Source organism: Sarcophilus harrisii, chromosome 1 (assembly GCF_902635505.1).
Source record: "Sarcophilus harrisii chromosome 1, mSarHar1.11, whole genome shotgun sequence".
Classification (NCBI taxonomy): domain Eukaryota; kingdom Metazoa; phylum Chordata; class Mammalia; order Dasyuromorphia; family Dasyuridae; genus Sarcophilus; species Sarcophilus harrisii.
Genome location: NC_045426.1, coordinates 490,879,643 through 490,900,418, shown reverse-complemented (window position 1 = coordinate 490,900,418; position 20,776 = coordinate 490,879,643). Strand labels below are relative to the sequence as shown.

The 20,776-nt window shown below is 33.1% G+C and overlaps 1 protein-coding gene and 1 long non-coding RNA gene across 5 annotated transcripts in view; one reads left to right on the top strand and one right to left on the bottom strand.

Moving 5' to 3' along the window:
* The window catches only part of LOC116420596, a 69,228-nt gene that overhangs the window by 7,135 nt on the left and 41,317 nt on the right, over nt 1–20,776 (bottom strand). The window lies entirely within an intron of this gene.
* Nucleotides 1–20,776, top strand: part of TTC39C (tetratricopeptide repeat domain 39C) — a 105,851-nt gene that overhangs the window by 50,295 nt on the left and 34,780 nt on the right. For all 3 annotated transcript variants that reach the window (XM_031946519.1, XM_031946520.1, XM_031946521.1), the window contains 2 exons: nt 2,606–2,954; nt 6,635–6,803. In XM_031946519.1, coding sequence (XP_031802379.1) covers nt 2,606–2,954; nt 6,635–6,803 — 518 coding nt within the window. The remainder of the gene's footprint in view (nt 1–2,605; nt 2,955–6,634; nt 6,804–20,776) is intronic.

Here is a 20,776-nt window from a genome sequence, read left to right as displayed (position 1 = left end):
TTTCTTCCTCTACAGGCTGCATTCCAAACTTTTTAGCATTTCCCCTTACCAGGTACCTATATGTCACAGTCTCTTGCCACCTTCTCTGCTTTTTCAGCTCCTTTTTAGGTTTTAGGTGTTATCTTCCTCCATTAAAATATAAGACTTTTGAAGGTAGAGACTATTGTTTTTTTCTGCTTACACTTGTATAAACCCTTAGCAGTGTTTGGCACAGAGTAAGCACTTAATAAATGCTTATTGATTTAGGCATGGGTATAGAGAACAGCAACTAGAGCTCTCTTAATAGAGAACAACAACCAGGAACAGCCCAGAAACCTGAAGAGGTTAGAATGGTTTATGTAAGAAGACAGTTGTGTCATCATGTTATTGCAAAATAACATTGACTGGGGCAGTGACAGAAGTATGGCAGTATACATTGGTAATTTTAGTAATCTAGTGTCAGTCGCATTTATTTATTGTTGTGCATTGTTCATTTTTTGTTTCATGTGTATTTGTTTCTTCCCAATTGTAAACTCTTGAGGGCACAAAAACTATTCTTTACAACTTCAGTGTTAAACCCAGTTTGCATACTTCTCATCTAATAGTTGTTTGGCTAACAATTTTAGGTTTTTACAAATTCTCAGATTCAAGCATTTTATTTGTAGCTCATGTTTTTCATGGGTCCCCAGCCTTTGTCCCCAGAATTTCCTCTCCCAAAAGACAGAAAGGGGAGAGATAATGGGTCAGAGCCCAGGGTCTAATCAAAACTGCATAACTAGCCAAGGAATGTGTAGCAATAAAACCTCTTTATCTGTTGCTCCATATTTGTCCTCTTCAAAAAACACATTTTGTTTGCTAATACTTGCTAAAAGGCATCTTGACTCCTCATCTGGATGAAAAGGCATCCTAAATCCTTACTCTTCCTTTTCTTTTTTTCATAATTTACAACCTTGTAGACTGTTAGCCTGCTAGTTAAGCCCTAAATTTTCAGTATATAAAGTCCTCCTGAACTATTTCTAATTTGCTAGACTTTCCCTGGAAGTTAGCCCATCAATTATGGTATAAATAAACTATCTTTTGTGACTTTAAAAGAATCTCTTTGAATTCTTTCAAACTTTGAACCATGATTTTCACACCCTTCACTTTCATGTTTTCAAATGTTTTTTAAAATTTCAGATTTATTTGTTATTTGCTAATCTTTGCCACCAATTTTAATTAATCATTTTGATTGTACTTGTGACACTGACATTTTGAGATCTTTGGGTTGCAAAAGTTTTGCATTATTTTGGCCATACTTTTAATTTTTTGTTTCAATTTGGTTCTTTCTTTAAAGAGGGAAAAAAATTAATGCTTTGTGGGCCCATTTATCCCTTTTTCTGGCATATGGCAGTAGTAAGAAAACACTAGACTTAGAATCAAGAGACCTAGGTTTGAATATTATCTCTATCATTACTTACTGTGTAACCATGGACAAGTCATTGGGTCTCAGTTTTCTTCCTCTACAAAATGGAAATTATAATACTTGGCATTGTATGCTTCACAGTGTTGTGAACCTTAAAGTGCTGTATAAAATTGAGGTGTTTTTTTTTTTTTTTTTTTTTAAATTTTGTTCTGCAAATACTCATTCATTAATAACTTACTACTTTTAGGCTTGATGTATTGTTTATATTGACCCCCACAGGAGATGTGATAATCATTGGTTAGTGAACTGATTATCTCCAAATGAAATACAATCTCAGTTCTCCCAACCATCCTTGGTCACTTGAATTCTTTATAAAAACTTCCTGAAATTTGAATTTTTTTTCTTCTTGTGCAAAGCATTGATTTCATCCTTCTCCCTGTGTTTCCAAGTGGTCACAAGTCTGTTGTATGTATGTTTTTTGCTAGTTAGAGTTTTGCAGATGAGGAAAGTATATACATTTGGTCCACCACAAATTCCCTATAATTTCCTGATTTTGTGTTGTGGAAGTGATCATATTTGAACTTTTAAAAAGCTAAATCGTCTTTTTAATTTGTTGGTTAAAGTGTTATTGGGGAAGGGCCCCTGCCAAAAGCATACCACTAGGTGATGTGATATGTTGTGTACCTGTATTTTTATTATTATTATTATTATTGTCTTCTTTGTGACCCATGTTTTGAGCTACATTCTGATAAAGGATGTAACGAAAAATTGTGGGGGAGCCTTGAAAGTAATAATAGGAGAATGGCTTGTTCCTAATACCCTTGTGTTACTGCACATCCTATAAATAAAATAGGGGTGTGTAAAAAGATACTGTTAATGCAAACTGAAAAAACCCCCATCAAATCAACTTAGATTGTTCGCCAACAATTTAAGTGATCACATATGGAACTGTGACTGTATTTTAACATTTGAAGTGAAAGACTTTGGGTAGTCATCATATGAAATTTGGAATCTGCTGGATTTTAATATTTAAAATGAAAAATTTTGGATAATCTTCATATGAAATTTGGAATCCATGTCATTCTGTCTTTAAAAAATGGCCTGGTTGTCATATTGGCTGAAAATATGCAATACTGTAAATTCTCATAACTGTTCTTATATACAGAATATGGTAATTTATACTTAGAAACCTTACTTTTTTTCATTTTTCTCTTTTTTCCTTAGCATATATAAAAGGTGGGTGGATCCTTAGAAAAGCCTGGAAAATCTACAACAAGTGCTATGTAGACATCAATGCCCTTCAGGAACTGTATCAGAAAAAGCTAACTGAAGAGCCTTCAGATGCTGCAAATGATAATCACATTGCTGTGGAAGGGGTGTCAGAGGAATCTCTAAATAGACTGAAAGGGGCTGTTAGCTTTGGATATGGACTATTTCATCTTTGTATATCCATGGTACCCCCAAATCTCCTCAAAATCATCAACTTACTGGGTTTTCCTGGAGACCGGCTACAGGGCCTTTCTTCATTGATGTATGCAAGTGAAAGTAAGGACATGAAGGCTCCTTTAGCTACGTGAGTAGCTATATTGCAATGCTTTGGTAGATATTATAGTGTTGAAAGTAAGTAAACTACAATCAAAGATGAGACTTTAAAGGAAACAGCAGGTAAAACAATCAGTTGTTTGACACAGTGTGATACCTTATTGAACTTGTCACATCATTAGTGGCTGTTATTCTATTGGAGGGTAATACTGTAAGGTAGACTTTTAAATAGTTAGATCATTTGTTCTCTTAAAATTCCAGTAAGAATTTTAATTTTACTCTAATCTGGATAAGTGAAGGAATCATAGAATCTGAAATTTAGAGCTGGAAAAGCACCATCACCTAGGGACCAGCCTAGGGCAGCCTTGCAATTTACAGTTTCAAATGTTTTTTGGAGTTGTGCAAAGACTGTATTTTTGAGATTATCTTCCCTGATTTAGGTTTGAAATTATGAAAGTTCATTATAAATTTTATAGGTCTCTAAGAATTCTGTTCTTATAGAGACTTTAAATGTTTGGAAATCTAGTTCTGTGTCACATTAATCAGTAAGCTGTTGCTGTAACTACGATTGACATTTTATACATCAGTCAAACTCAGCCTATTATTTTGTTCTATCTGTGTGATAATTGGAAACACAAGTGCTGGAACAGTGGGTGGAGAAGCTGCTTTTCTTCAGCTAGAACAAAGGGCTATTAGACAAGTTTCTTAATTCTATAGTAGTCAGCAGTGACATCATAGAAGGTTGTCTTTGGGAATGTCAGTTGACATTAAATAACACAAGAGAACTTCTTTCTGGAGTTACACTTTACTCTTTCCTGTTAAATACCTTAAAAAGGGAGTGTTATCAAGGAGACCATTCTAAATTGTTCCTATAAATGCTGTGCCTGGTACCTTACAAATGAGTGCTTAATTAATCCTAGCATGCAAAGGAGCTTATACTCTAGTTTAAGATACATGTTTATTTACATGGTGTGGTGAATAGAGTTGGCCTTGGAGCCAGGAAAATCTGAGTTCAAGGCTTGCCTTTGACATATAACTGTTTGTGTGACTACAGACAAATAATTTATCCTTTCCATGTTCTTGGCAACAGGGTGTTATGCTCTTATATCTACATAACTTTCTAAGACTATAACTTGAGAGAAGGGGCTGACCTGCATTGATAAAGAGAGTTTCTACACATGACAATGCAAATATCTCTTTTTTAAAATCATTTTTCAAAGTACCTACCAGTACAGTCTTGTGAAAATAATAGAACCATAGTCTTTTATTTACCAAATTTGAGTTGGAAGGATTTTAGCAATGTTCTAGCTCAACCCATATCTGAGAGGATTCCCTGCCATCATTTATCTTACAAGTGGTAATCCTGTCTCTGTATCAGAACCTTCATGGAGGATGAACCCACTGTCTCTAAGGCAGCTTAACCCCATTTTAGATTAGTTCAGTTTTTGCTGACATTGAGACTGGATTTTCTTTGTGACTTACAACTATTGTTTTTGGTTCTTATCTCCAGTCTTAGCTAGGGAGAATATGATCCCTTTTCCACTTGACAGCACATCAGATGCTTGAATAGAGCTATCCCATCCCTCCAACTTTTTTTCTCTGGGTTACATCCTCAGTTGTTTCTTTGGATTCTTGTGGCATGAACTCAAGGCCCTTCAGAATCCCAGTTGCTCTCTTCTCCAGCATGACAATATCCTTCTTAAACTATAGTACCCAGAATTGATCACAATATTCTAAATATTATTCAATGAGGGCAGAACACAGAGATACTTTCTTATTTCTGGAAGCTAGGCAGCTCAAACTGGCACTTGCTTTTCTCATTATTCATGTGCATTCCATTGATTTTGAAGTTTTAATAAACTTATCCTTTCTCATATCTGAATAATCCTTTGCAGGGATTGAATAAATAAGCTCATAGCATAAAAACAGTTTTTAGGGAGATACTTGTTCTTTTTTTATTATTATTATAGCTTTTTATTTGCAAAACGTATGCATGGGTAATTTTTCAGCATTGACAATTGCAAAACCTTATCTTCCAGTTTTTCCCCTCCTTCCCCCCACCCCCTCCCCTAGATGGCAGGTAGTCCAATACATGTTAAATACAATAGATGTATACATATTTATACAGTTATCTTGCACAAGAAAAATCGGATCTAGAAAGAAAGTAGAAAAACCTGAGAAAGAAAACAAAAATGCAAGCAAACAACAACAGAAAGATTAGAAATGCTATGCTGAAGTCCACACTCATTTCCCATAGTTCTCTCTCTGGGTATAGATGGCTCTCTTCATCACTAAACAATTAGAACTGGTTTGAATCATCTCATTGTTGAAGAGAGCCATGACCATCAAAATTGTTCATCATACAATATTGTTGTTGACGTGCATAATGGAGATACTTGTTCTTAAGAGAACAGACTAAATCTTCTATAATTTTATGGAAAATGGAAAGATTATTGAATTGGAGTGAGAAGATTTAAATCAAGTCCCAGCCCCACTATTGAATTACATATATGACCATTAACCTCCCAGTGCTTTGGTTTCTCTATTGCTTTAGTGGGGATACTAATATTTGCACTACCTAATTCTCACTATTGTTGTGAGGAAATTATAAAGTATTATAGAGATGTGACTGATTACTGCATGTTCTCATTTACCTACAATTGTCATGCCAGTTATTCATCATTTTTATTTATTCATTCAAACTGGTATTATATTGGATTATATTAAGCGATGAAAATTCCTTATAAGAAATAAAGTAGCAGTTCTTTTTAACCTATTCTATAAGTTATATTGGCTCTATCAGTCTTGATTATTGAATTTTCCAAAGCTGAGTATATTATAATCATCCATTACAATTAATATCTAGATATAATTTATGACTAAGTTTTAGAATAGTGAGGAAAAGGTTCTATCTTATTTTTAGATCATTTGTCTACTGTGATCCAGTCTGTTGAAATTTCAAACTGTAGCTTGCTATTTTATTATCAGTGTCAAGTGATGAGACCTACACCACTAGTCTTTGTGAGTTTTAGCTATTAGGATCTACTATTGCATCAGAGTACATTTATTACACTATAACTATGATTAACTGTCTTTGTTGTAAAGAAGGAAGATAATATATCCATTGAAAAAAGTGGAAAGGACCTGGTAATTGTCTTATTTAAAGCAGCTAAAAATACATAGAATCTTAGATTTAGAATTGGAAAGAACCTTTAGAGGCTATCTAGTCTAACTGCTACATTGTACAGATGTGGAAATTGAGGCCTCTGATTGAAAGGTTAAGGTTTTTAATTTATATTTTGATTATTTAAATTTACTTTAAATTTTTGTTTGCCTTCAATTTACAAGTAAATGATTGTTTGAATTTTGAGTAATTGTTTGTTTGACTTGACTCTGTAACATTTTTAAGTGATCCAAGAAATGGAAATGTTTCCATTTCCTTTTAAAATTTAGCCATTTAATTAAAAAGAGTAGACTGCTTTTTAACTTGTAATGAACTGAGATTTTCAAGAGTATTTACATTACTAAAATATATAAAAAGACAGCATTTTATTTCTAGAGGCTATACAAATCTAGATCTGGGTCAGAATAATATTTAGAATGTGCTAATTGAAAGGTTTTTGGAGGGTGCAGGATATATGCCCTTAAAAATAAAGACTACAAAGGCCATTGAAATTGTTTGTTAAACTTCATTATCCTAATTTTCTTTAGATTAGCTCTGCTATGGTATCACACTGTTGTTCGTCCTTTCTTTGCCTTGGATGGCAGCGATAACAAGGCAGGCTTGGATGAAGCTAAAGAGATTCTTATGAAGAAAGAAGCTGCTTATCCAAACTCTTCGCTGTTTATGTTCTTCAAGGGACGAATACAGAGATTAGAGGTACAATATATCAGATTTTTTAAAAGAAAAATATTCATCATATCTTGTACGTTTCAATAAGTACATTATAAAACAATGTCAACCTTAGTTACATACATTTTATTTTTTTATTTTTATTTTTTATTTAATAGCCTTTTATTTACAGGATATATAGATGGGTAACTTTACAGCATTAACAATTGCCAAACCTCTTGTTCCAATTTTTCACCTCTTACCCCCCCCTCCCCTAAATGGCAGGATGACCAGTAGATGTTAAATATATTAAAATATAACTTAGATACACAATAAGTATACATGACCAAAACATTATTTTGCTGTACAAAAAGAATCAGACTCTGAATTATTGTACAATTAGCTTGTGAAGGAAATCAAAGATGCAGGTGTGCATAAATATAGGGATTGGGAATTCAATGTAATGGTTTTTAGTCATCTCCCAGAGTTCTTTTTCTGGGTATAGCTAGTTCAGTTCATTACTGCTCCATTAGAAATGATTTGGTTGATCTCGTTGCTGAGGATGGCCTGATCCATCAGAACTGGTCATCATCTAGTATTGTTGTTGAAGTATATAATGATCTCCTGGTCCTGCTCATTTCACTCAGCATCAGTTCGTGTAAGTCTCTCCAGGCCTTTCTGAAATCATCCTGTTGGTCATTTCTTACAGAACAGTAATATTCCATAATTTTCATATACCACAATTTATTCAGCCATTCTCCATCTGATGGACAATCCATTCAGTTTCCAGTTTCTAGCCACTACAAAAAGGGCTGCCACAAACATTCGTGCACATACAGGTCCCTTTCCCTTCTTTATAATCTCTTTGGGATATAATCCCAGTAGAGTTACATACATTTTAATTAAAATTCCTATAGAATATTTTTTTTCATTGTTGCATATGGGTAAAGTTTTCAGATAATATTCTATATTCTACAAAGTCAACCAGAAATATCATGGAAGGGAGCTTTGCTCTGTCTGCTTGTGGCATTATTGTCAGAAAAAAAATGATAGGAATATTCAATCATTTTCTATTTAGATGAAGGAATGATGACACAAGATAAGTGTATTTTAAGCTTAACAGAGAGAGAAAATTTCTCACAGCCTCAGTTTCCTCACCTAGTCAATAAGCAGATATTTACTATAATAATTTATTAATAAATTTTATACAATTTTTTAAACAATCAGACACTATGCCAGGATAGAGATACAAAAAAGTGGAATAACCCATGCTCTCAAGAAACTTACATTTTATCCAGGTCCCCCAGCTCTAGATCCAACAGTATATATACCATGCCCACACAGCCATATTCTTATTTCAAGAACTCTGTAAAAGTCCTGTTTCAGATCTAGAGTCAGCATCTATTTTAGAACTTTTAAAAAACATATTTTTTAGAATTTCTTATGGACCTCCTCTTATTTATCTAGTTTTTAAAGCCATCAAATGATGGTAAATGCTGCTGGTTTTTATTGGCAAAACGTATGCATGGGTGATTTTTAAACACTGACCCTTGCAAAACCTTCTGTTCCAATTTTTCCCCTTCTTCCCCCCACCCCCTTCCCCAGATGGCAGGTAGTCCAATACATGTTAAATATGTTGGTTGACTACATTATATCGCAATATTACATTGACTAGAAAACAACTCTGTATATGCATGTTTTATATGTATATATATATATATATATATATATATATATATATACACACACATATACATACATACATATTTCAATTGGAATTATTTCTTGATAATTTAGAAAATTCAGAAACATTAATTATAAACTTTGATACATAAACCAAAATTTATATAATTTAAATGAGGGTGGCTGTGGCTATTGATAGAACAAATGTGGACTTGACCCATAGTTCAATTGAATAAATTGAGAGGTCTAACTTCAGTTACTTGTCATCCATATGATTAATTTGTCACTAAAATCAAGTAAGGTTTTTGGCCAGCTTCAGTGTTTCTTGAAAACTGTGATGGCTCAGTCTGTGTGCTCAGAGCCTTATTTTACTTTCTTATTAGTTGTTTAATATATGAGACTTCCCTAATGCTGCTTTTCTTTTAGGGGGAACACCATTCTTTTAACTGCATCCATTTCCTACTTAATACAATTATTGTTTCTCCAGGAATACTGCATTAGGAGAAGTTAATTTAAAGCAGCACTTAGTTCTATGTGACACCAAACAACAAAGTACCTATTTGTTTTCATTGCAGCATTATTTGTAATTGTAAAAAAAAAGTCTGGAATCAGTCTGAATGTTTTCCATTGGGGAAATGATTAAGCAAATTATAGTATATTCAATCAGGGGGAATATTATAATTCCATCAAGACAGACAAGTATGAGGAATATTAAGAAATATAGGAAGTTTTTATAAATAAGACAAGCAGAAAAAGCAAAACCCAAATAACAGGGTTCATGTGATTTTGACCATGTTAGAGAAAAAAATAACTGAATAAATGAACAAAAAAGCTTGTTCAGGACTAAATTGAAAAATTATATTTGATAATTTGAATTTTATTTACTTAAGTATAAATTGGTGTAAAGAGTAATCTATTGTTTTTATATTTATTATCATATAAACTATTTTTAAAAAACTTAATGTGACAGTAAGCAGACTCACTAATAAAATCAGTCAATAAACATTGACTAAGTCGTTTTGTGTCAGGTTCTAGGCTAAGCACTCAGCATACAGAGAAAGGCAAAAGACATTCCCTGACCATGAGACATTTATAGTCTAATGGATAAGACGACATGCACCCACAAATATGCATAAAAGAGAATTAACTTTGCAATGTCTAAATACTAGCTTCTATTATTAGCCCATTTGATTTATGATTTGGGTCATTGACCAATGGTCACTATATCAAGGTTCAATTATATTCAAATAGATTCATGGTCTCAAATAGGAGGCTATTCTCTCCTGCTATAACCCATCATTTATCTGTTCATCCTCTGAGATTTTAGTCCATGTCCTCCCATAACTACATCCCAGGAAATCTTTCCAACTAAATGAGCGCTTTCCATGCATTCTTTTGACATTGCAAGACTACCAAGGAAGCATGTATACTGTCCATTAGTATTCTTTGTTCTCTCTGAGACTTATCCATCTTTTTTTTTCTTTTTTTAAGTGTGTATATTTATTTGGTTTCCTTTACACCATTCAGTCTTTATAAGTTCTTATTTGTAATATGTTATTACCTGCTCATGCCTACTGTGCCCTTTTGGTGATTTTCACTTCTAGTTCTTCAGAGACTGTATAATTTGATGACTTACTGCCATTCACACACCTCTGGAAGTATGTTGATATTAAATGATGATGTTTTGTTTTTGTTTTGAAAGAAAGTTTGGCATTTTAAAAGGATTTACTGTTTTCAAAAAGTAATCCATGTCTTATTTATTTTTATCTATACTGATGAACAACCTCTATAGATTGTCCATTCAACTTCATCCCATCATCTGTACAATAGACTTCCTAGATCTGCTTGATTTTACTTGTATAGATAGTAATACCAAATTCCTTTGATTGTGGATCTCTTTTAAGATGCTCTTTAGTGTTTCAGGTCTTGATTCAAATGGGAACATCTGGAGAACCTCATTATATATAGAGAATTCTTCCTTAACTTAGACTCTGCACTGGATCTTCTCTCTGTCAGTATTGAACACTTTCATTGCAAACCAATTCTCAAATTTTTTTTCTTGGCAATGGCAGTCAGAATCTAGGATTGATTGGTCACAATTACCTTATCCTTTTTTCTTCTCATTTTTATCAACAATATTAAGTAACTATTCTGAATTTTAGATGGAATATTTTTCAGAATTCTTTTCTCTATCGTTTGGGGTTGTCGTTGTATTATAACTGAAGGTATCACATCCTAAATATAATGGTTTTCAAGACAATTAAAAAATTCAGTGACTCTCAGGATATATCATATAGAAGTAAGGAAATTTTAAACTAATTTCAGCTTTAGTACTTTGAGAACTATTTCAGAAGCTAAAGTTGGACTAGTAGGTAGTAATCCCCCTTTTAAAACATAAGTCCTGAGAGGTTTCTTTTTAAAAAGATACTTTTTTAAAAACTGGTAATTCTGTTGCCTCACTTTAGCAGTTTAATAAATGCCAATTATTGTTAACTGTGGAGGTTAAAATAATATTCTGTAGAATAATGTGGTTAAGAAATAAAGGATTCTTTTTGTTTAATTTGATTGCCTACCTTATATCGCAATATTACATTGACTAGAAAAGAACTCTGTATATGCATGTTATATATATTTCAAAATTTTCTTCAAAGTAGCTGAAAATCTATATAGATAAGCATTTATGTTTTGGGAAAATTTCCTTCTGTTTCTGCTTTATAGTTATAACCAAATTATTTTGAGTTAACATTTCCTTTAGAAACTGCTTAGTTCGGTTGGGAATTGTGGTTCCAATTGTACAAAAACAACATTCATTTTTCTACCCCATTTTATTAGGGACTAGGAAAATGACTGACAAGTAAATGGACACTGTTATTGATATGAGTCTAGAAGTAAATCAGAATATCCCAGAAACTAATAGCTATGGCTTAATAATGAAATCAAGGCTCATTAGGTATATTTGGAGATTTTCTATTCAAATTTGGCAAATTTTCATTCTTACTGGATTTATACTTTATATAATTAAAGTAGTAATCTATGCTCTTAGGTATGCTATTTGCCAAATAGTGGAAATCAATGTGGGATATTCAAGGTTAGTTATTCAGAGTTCAAAAATGATTTAGTTTTGAAGGGTTCCATAAAATGAATGTTTAGTATTAACATTATGGTTCCTTTGCATGTGTCTTTATGCAATATCTAACTTAATAATCCAGTAACTTTATTAAGTATGCCTACTATTTGTCAGGAATTGTGCTAAGTGCTGAAGATGTAGTTAATAAGAAGAAAAAAAGTACCTGTTCTTAAAGAGTTTACACTTTAAGGGAGAGACAACATACAAAAGGAGACAGGAAATTGGTTACTGATACAGGGACATCTTGTTCCTTGGACAGGTGCAAAGTAGAGTGAACTGAGTATCCATTTTCTGCCTTCTATAAAAGAAGGATTTGGGAAGAGTTTGATATTTTTTCCTTCAGTTGGAGAACAGAGGAGGATAAGGGAGGTGACTTCAGTCAAGGCTTGAGTTATTAGCATGGTGGTAAATTTAAAAGTGATGAGCCTATCCTGGGAGGGGAGAGGCAGCTTATTCTGTGCCATCCTTGTGTGTGAGTGTACGTGTACGTACATACCACTCAAAATGTTACCTATATTAAGAGTTAGCTTAACTCAAAAGAAACCATACATTTAAGAACATCTAAACAATTCGAATATTGTAAAGATACGTTCATTTATTAGAAAAAATAATTGGGAATAGATGACCATACAGGATATACACTTAAGAGATTCTTTTTCAGTTTTTGTTTTTCCTACCTAAGAACTTTCCTGTTTTATCCAAAAACAGGATCCAAGTCTTCATTTACAGATCACTGAATACCTAACAGGCTAAGGCACAGAAGAACTTGCAGATAAACTATTAAAAGCTACTCCTGTTGAAAATCATTCCAAAATGAAGATAAATTATTGGCAAAATCTAAGTGGGTTGGAAAAATATGGTTTGATTTGAATTAATTTTCTGGAGCTCCTATGTAAAATGAGCTATAGCTTACACAATCACTCTTGATCATTCATGACATGTTTAAACTTTGCCCTAATAAATCTGTAATCTATTTCAGAAATGATTCAACTACCTTAATAGATCATTTCTTATGTGTTAAAATAAAATCATTTCTATATTTTGGCATGTCACTTAGTGTCTTCTATGTTGAATACCTTCTAAATTTTTTTCCTGAAAAAGGTATTTATTCTGTAGAGGTTTAAGGTATTTGTATTGTCTCTACTACAAGTTTTTGGTATCCTTAATTTCTTAAGCCTGAAATATATTTTCTAATTTATCTTTTGCTGTCATCATTTATGCCTACCTTTGAATTAAAGTGACTGAGAATGTACATATATGGAACCTTACTTTCAAGGCTTCTAATTGAGTTCTTTGTGGAAATTCTTTTTCTAATTATTCTTTGCAAAAGATTCTGACATACATTGCAAATTTTTTCCATGATCTTTTTGCAAATACCATGACCACTACAACATGAAAAGACTCAAGTCCACCATTAAATCATATTTTCCTTTTAATGCATAGTAAAACTAACTCTACCAGTTTCTCTGCCTCTCTTTCATTTAATTGCTCCCTTCTAGCTTTAACTTTATGAGCTTCCCTCTTCATTTGATCTTATTTCTACAATCAGTCTTCATATTTAAGTGGTTTATTTCCTCCTCTAGTCTGCCACTGATTATTGGACAAGAGTCTCACATTTATAATATCAATTATTAAATTAATATTTATAGAATTAATACCTATAGAATAATAGAACTTAATATATCTACATATATAATTTTTATATTTCATATATAAAAACTGTATGATTCTTAAATGTATGATTATTTACTTTAGCCAAACTGGTTTACATAATTGTCCATCCATAACATTCCATCTCGCTTTTGTGCATTTTCATAGTGTGTCTCATGTCTGGAATATTCTTTTTTTTCTTTTTTTTTTTTTTCATTCAGAACTATGCTTAATTTTGCTGAGTATGATATTTTTGGCTGAAACCCTAGATTTTATTTTATTTTATTTTATTTATTTATTTATTTATTTTTTGCTGTTTGATAGAGTGTTCTAATAACTGTGGTCTTTTTAATGTAGCCACTGATGGGTTTTGTGTTTTTCTAATTGTGGCTCTGCTGTATTTGAATTTTTTTTCTTCTTCCTCATGATTCTTTCTTCTTGTTCTGGAGGTTTTGGAATTTGGCTATGATTTTCCTTGTAGGACCTCTTTCAGGTAGTGATCAATAGATTTTTTCTATTTCTACTTTTTCCTCCTCACTTCAGGACAGTTTTCTTTATTTCTTATTTTATTGTCAAGATTCTTTTTTTTTTTGTCATTGTAGCTTTCAGGTAGCCCTATTCTAGTTTTCCAGAAGGCATTTTCTTCCTTAAGATTCTATACATATTTCCACAATTATCATGTTGCGCAAGAAAAATCAGATCAAAAAGAAGAAAAATGAGAAAGAAAAAAATGTAAAAAAAAAAAAAATGGTGAAAATACTATGTTGTGATCCACACTAAGTACCCACAGTCCTCTCTCTGAATACAGATGGCTCTCTTTATCACAAGACTATTGGAACTGGTCTGAACCATCTCACTGTTGAAGAGAGCCATGTCCATCAGAATTGATTATCATATAATCTTGTTATTGCTATGTACAATGTTCTCTTGATTCTTCTCACTTTACTTAGCATCAATTCATGTAAGTCCAGACCTTTCTGAAATCATCCTGCTGGTCATTTCTTATAGAACAATAATATTCTAGAAGATTCATGTACCATAACTTATTCAGCCATTCCCCAACTGATGGGCATCCACTCAGTTTCCAGTTTCTTGTCACCTACAAAAAAAAGGTTGTTAGAAATGTTTCTCACATATGGGTCCTTTTCTCTTTTTTATGATCTCTTTGGGATACAGGCCTAATAGAGACACTACTGGATCAGAGGGTATGCACATTTTGATAGCCCTTTGAGTATAGTTCCATATTGTTCTCCAGAATGATTGCATCAGTTCACAACTCCACCAGCAATGTATCAGTGTCCCAGTTTTCTCATATTCCCTCCAACCTTCATTATTATCTTTTCTTGTCATCTTAGCCAATCTGAGAGGTGTGTGCCTCAGAGTTGTCTGAATTTGTATTTCTCTGATCAGTAGTGATTTAGAGCCTTTTTTCATATGACTAGAAATGGTTTTAACTTCTTCGGAAAATTGTCTGTTCATATCCTTTGATCGTTTATCAATTGGAAAATGGCTTGTATTCTTATAAACTTGAGTCAATTCTCTCTATATTTTAGAAATGAGGCCTTTATAAGAACCCTTGAATGTAAAATTTTCTTCCCAGATTACTGCTTCCCTTCTAATCTTGTCTGCATTGTGTTTGTACAAAAACTTTCCAACTTAATATAACCAAAATAATCCATTTTGTATTTCATAATATTCTAGTTCTTCTTTGACTACAAATTCCTTCCTTCTCCACAGATCTAAGAGGTAGACCATCCTTTGTTCTTCTAATTTGCTTATAGTATCACTTTATGTATAAATCATGAACCCATTTTGACCTTATCTTGTATGGAGTGTTAGGTGTGGGTCAGTGCCTAGTTTCTGCCATACTAATTTCCAATTTTCCCAGAAATGTTTGTCAAATAGTGAATTCCTATCCCAGAAGTTGAGGTTTTTATGTTTATCAAACATTAGATTACTATAGTCAGTGACTATTTCCACCAGTTTTTACTGGAAATTTTTGTCAATTTCCTGGGGGAACGATATCTGTATTATTTTGTTTTTTAAGGTCTCTGGGATATCATTAATTCTGTTGTTGCACTGTGATTCTTCAGTCAGTCATTCAGTCAGTAAACATTTATTAAATGCCTAATGTGTGCCAAGCAATCACTGTAAAAAGTGCTAGATAAGAGTCCTTTCTTTCACTGAGCTCATGTTCTAACGGTTTTCAAACAGGTTAGATAATTCAGTATTGGGTTCTTGTGAGTTTGTGGTTCTAATGATTCTAACTGTCCTGTATTGTATGAACTTCTCTTTTGAGTTTTAAACATGCTAATCATTGCTTTTTAATTTTTTTTTTTGGGGGGGGGTTCTATTGTGTTCTCCATATTGGTCATTATCTTCACTATTTCTTCACATTCATTTTTTCTGTTTTTTAATTTTCTCATGTGATTTTTCAGCTTCCTTCGCATTATTATTTTCTGTTTCATTTCTTTAAATTGGTGGCTATTCATTCCAGGACTTCATTCAAGATAGGATTTTCTACTGATTCAGTTGCTCTATAGTATATAAAATTATATTAACATTCATTTTTGCTTCATTGTTTTGACTTTTATTTTCTTGTTTATTTTTAATCATTTCTCTTGCTTTTGATGATGTATTTTTGGTGGGAGCCTGATCTCCCCCCCCTTTTTGATCTAGTTACTCTAACATTTTAGATCAGTTTTTTTCTGCAAAGGTGGTTTTGTATAGTTCAAACAAAATAATGAATGGGAAAATTGTTAAGGTACTATAAAAATAAAAGTAATTCTTATAGTAGTGGTTATTATAGATAACATGAATGTTTTATTTTATTGTTTTATTGACATGGTGGGTATAGATGTCAAGGAATAAAGAACAACAAAAAAAGGTGTTAGTATGTACAAAGAAATAAAAAGCAATAAGAATTTTGCATACTTCATACTTGCATACAAAGGTTGTGCTTTTGTCTTAATTGTCTAGTAAAGTGAAATATAAATGTTGTAAAGCTTGATATATGGTTTTAAATATTCTTAAAGCACAGGCCTGATCAATTCACTTTTTTGTTCAAGAACCTTTGAGGTAGTCCCTTATCTCTAGAATAAAATACATGGTCATTTCAGTTCCTTTACAATGTTTCTCCAACTTTTTTTTTTCCAATTCATTTCACATTGTTCTCATTCTCATGTATTCCATTATAGCCACACTAGATTATTTACTGCTTCTGATAAATGATATTCCATTATCTATCTCTACATTTTTGCTTGTTTCTTGGAATTTCTAGCTTCTTTCAAATCTCAACTCAATCAATAAACACCTCGTATATGAATCATTTCCTTAGCCTCCTGCAGTTGTTAGTTTTCTTCCCTCCCAAATTACTCTGTATGTATTTTGTGCCTACATCTTATATTTATTTATCTGTGTATGTGTTGTTTCTCCCTGGTAGGAAAAACCAAAGGCATCTCAGAGGCAAGAATTGTTTTATTTTTGTCTATCTTCTTGTCCCCTAACATAGTGCTTTGCATGTAATAATTGCTTATTTAAATGCTTGTTGAATGAATATTAAGGAATATTGTTTTTGAGGATAGTATTACTCTAAATCACAGAGATTCTTTATTATCAGGAGATAAAGACACAAGTTATGGTGGTTCATTCATATAGTCCCTGCTGCTACTAGGTAAACTGAAGCTGGTGAATCTCTTGAGCTTGGGAAATTGGAGATCAACATATTTAAAGTTGTTCACACTGAATCTGGGATTCATATGGTGAACTCCTAGGACAAGGAAGCTACCAACCTTCCCAAGGGAGAAGAGACTGTCCCAGGTCAAAAAATAGAGAAAGTTAAAGCTGTGCTGATAAGTAGTAGGATTGGACCCATGAGTAGTCACTGCACTTCCATCCTGGGTGAGAAATGGAGACACAGTCTTTAAAAAAATTCTAATTCTGACTCGACACAAGACTAAAACATTTTCAGCATCTCTATAGTATTTTTATTTGAACAGAATTCCACACCCAACCAGGATTAGAAATGACAGCTTAAATATTATTATGAGATTGATGCCTGTATGATGAGACAGCTTTCTCAGGAGATTTTTCCTGTAATAACATATCACTCTGACTAACACTGTGATCCAGAAAGTGAATCATCCAGGTAAATGGTAAAAATATTCCTTTTGTTTAACTATTATTTTATAGGGAGTTTTGTACTTGGTCAGCAGTAGAATGACTTGCCTTCATAAGCCTATAGCTTTGAAGCATATTTATTTGTCCTTTCTTAGAGGATATCATGAGGATGATGTCACATTGAAATGATCTTTCACTGAAGGTATGGAAACAAAAAACTAATCAGAAGAAATTATTTTGACTGTTCATTCCTTAGTTTTTATTTTAGAAGCAATAGGAAAGTGCTTAACTCCATTATAAGTCCTGGGACAATGATAGAAATTTTGTGTTGTGTGAACCTCCAGAATGAACATACCTTGAAAACTGTTTATATTTATACTTATATACATACACCCTAAGGTGATTGATTTTTGTCTTCTTTGAATTATTATTATCATCTCTATTTTATAGATAAGGAAACTGTGACAGGTTGCCCAAAGTCATATAGCTATTAAGTGTCTGAAATTGGATGTGAATTATAGCATTCCTGACTCCTGACCTAGATGCCTTAAGGCACCCCCCAAATAAAATGCTTTGTTCTCTTATCTCTTACTTTTTTGTTCATGCTATTCTCTGTGCTTTAAGACTTCTCTGCTGGACCCTCCTCCCCACCCCACTTTATCTGCTTAATTCCTATCTGTCTTTTTTTAAAACTAATCACGTGTGGGAGTCCTCTTTGTTTCTCTGGAAATAAGTTGACTTACTATTTAGACCTCATATATAATACTTTATTTTGCACCTTTCTAACATATCATTATCTATTACATATAATATTGTATATGTTTGTTATATGTTTTGGTAAATCCAAGAAGAGCCTGATATCTAGCCCAGCCTAGTGCTTTCTGGAATATAGAAATTTAATGAACATATGGTGCATTAATTTGTTTCATATGGTACTGCTCCTCAGTTTAGATGATACAGTTTTTTCAAAGAATTTTAATAGCTGAGCCCTGATAGCAGATGAATTAATATTGATTTGACCTATTAGTATTTTACTTTGTTGACCCTTTCAAGTCATGTAAGGATGTATGTTTTTTCCTTTTAAGCTTCTTCCTTTTTCCTTTGGATCTGAGGGTTTTCAAATAGATAGATAATTGAATGGATTTTTTGAGCCTGTATTTCCAATATTTGTAACTCTTCTACTTTGCATGCAATTCTGTGTGGTTGAGATATGAGGTTCTTGTTCAGAAAAGCATTGAGGTAGCAAGCCCCCTAAATCTTTGCATGCTCCCAGATTTTGATGGCATGATTTTGTTTGACATTGTAGAAACATTTTATCTTGGAGCTCTGTGTTGTAAAGCTTCAGGTACGTGATCTAGTAAAAATGTTGTATTCCTGTTCCCTTGGAAACTTTTGAAGTATAGATGACATCTTCCTCTCACTTCATTGTGAGCTTTTCCCTCTGTTAATGATTAATACTTGTTGGAATTCTTGAGTCTGCTATTTTCAAAAAAGTTATAGCCTTTTGGGACTGTAACTGGGTACTCAGGAACTATTTACCCCCATATACCTTCTTTTGTATGTCTACTTACACATTTAGTACTGTTCTTGGAAGTCTAAGGGTTCTAGAGGACAGGACTCTAGATATTTTAAGGTTTTACATTAGCATACATACTTGAATATATACTATACCTACATAATTCATTTGGCTATTAGGAGGTAGAGTCATAGAATAGAGTTAGCTAGTCATGTGACCACAGAAAGGCTATAATAATTTTACTAGAGATATACTGTTTTTCAAAAAGAAGAAATTTACCATTAGTTTTATAGATGGCAGTGAAGGGTAACTACCAACTGAGCCTTTGAAGACAGAGCCAGCTAAGTGAGATTTTATATATATAAAATATATGATTTGAGTTTGCTCCCTGGCTATTTTTAAGTATTATTATTTAAGTGTTGAGACAGATTTGTTTTTGGTTTCTTTGCTTCCTTTTGAAAGCTTAATTCTCTGCTTTGCATAAGTTTGTGTTTTCCCTAGTTAATTTTAATAAGCATGTGTAGTTTTGAAATACATCTCTGGCAATACCTTTGATATTGCTTCTCCCGTGTAATTTTCTATTGGTTATATATTACAATCCATGCATAACCACAATGGCCCTCTCCATTGTTCTGTGGGTGACCCACAACTTCATTTCTTCAGAAGAATGTATTCCATGACTTGTAACCATAAGATATAAGCCAGTGTTCACATTGGCAAAGTGTACAACCAGAAAACAAGATGGAACAGTTATCTAGGCAAAATGAGGTTCAACCATTGGAGCCTTTGGAACTCACTAGTATCCATGGGATGTCAGAAGATTTAGAGAAAAAATCCTCAGAACATCAAGAGGACCTCTTCTGGAGGATCTCTAAAGAGTTTGTACAGGAATCACAAATATTTATACAGTCAGACAAAATGAATCCTCACATTAGGAAAGGTCTTAATTTTTTTCAGTGAAGTATGAGAAAGAGTTCTCAGCTTAAGAAGATGGAGGAAGAATTGTGAAGGAAGCTTGGGAAAGAATGAAAAAATCTGGAAAAGCTGTTCTGTGTGAGTGGGATAGCAAAAGTAATAAGGGTGGTTAAAAGGATTGCCTTGCTGTAGTGAGGGTCTAAAAGAGTTTATGTAACACAAATTCATACTACAATCCATAAATTTGGATCCAGAAAGCATGGTGACTTTCTCTAGTACTATGTGATTAGCACCAGCAGCATGTTATTTGGAGCCATAAAGATGGCCAATGGTATATGATCAGTGATGGAAACAAAGGATTTAGAATAAGGGACGATGTAGAATTGAGCTGTGGGATAGTAAAAGATAGGAAATAGAGAAAGTTGTTTTTGTTTTACATTTTTTGTAGGACAGCTGGGTGGCACAGGAGATAAAGTGCTGAGTCTGGAGTCAGGAATACTCATCTTAGTGAATTCACATCTGGTCTCACTCACTGGTTTGAATGACCCATGACAAGCCACTTAAGCTTCTTTGCCTTAATTTCCTCATCTGTTAAATAAGCTGAAGAAGGAAATGGCAAACCACTCCAGTATTTTCTCTAAGAAAACCCCAATTGGGGTCACAAAGATTTGGACATGACTAGAAAAACTGAACAAAAACAAGTTCTTTTGGTTAATTAAAAAAAAATTCCTCAAAAACCTTCACTTGTTTCCTATCATCCCCACCAACTATCATCTTATAGTCCTCCTCCCTTTCGTGGCTAAACTTAAGAAGTATCTATCTTAGGTCTTCTCTTATTCTTTTTAAAAACACTCTACATCCTGACTTCAGACTACATCATGCAGCTGAAGCTGCTCTTTCCAAAGTTGCCAGTGGTATCTTAATTACCAAATATGCTGGCTTCTTTTGATTCTCATCCTTCCTGACCTTTACAAAGTCTTTCGTACTATCAGTCATTTTCTGGATACTTTC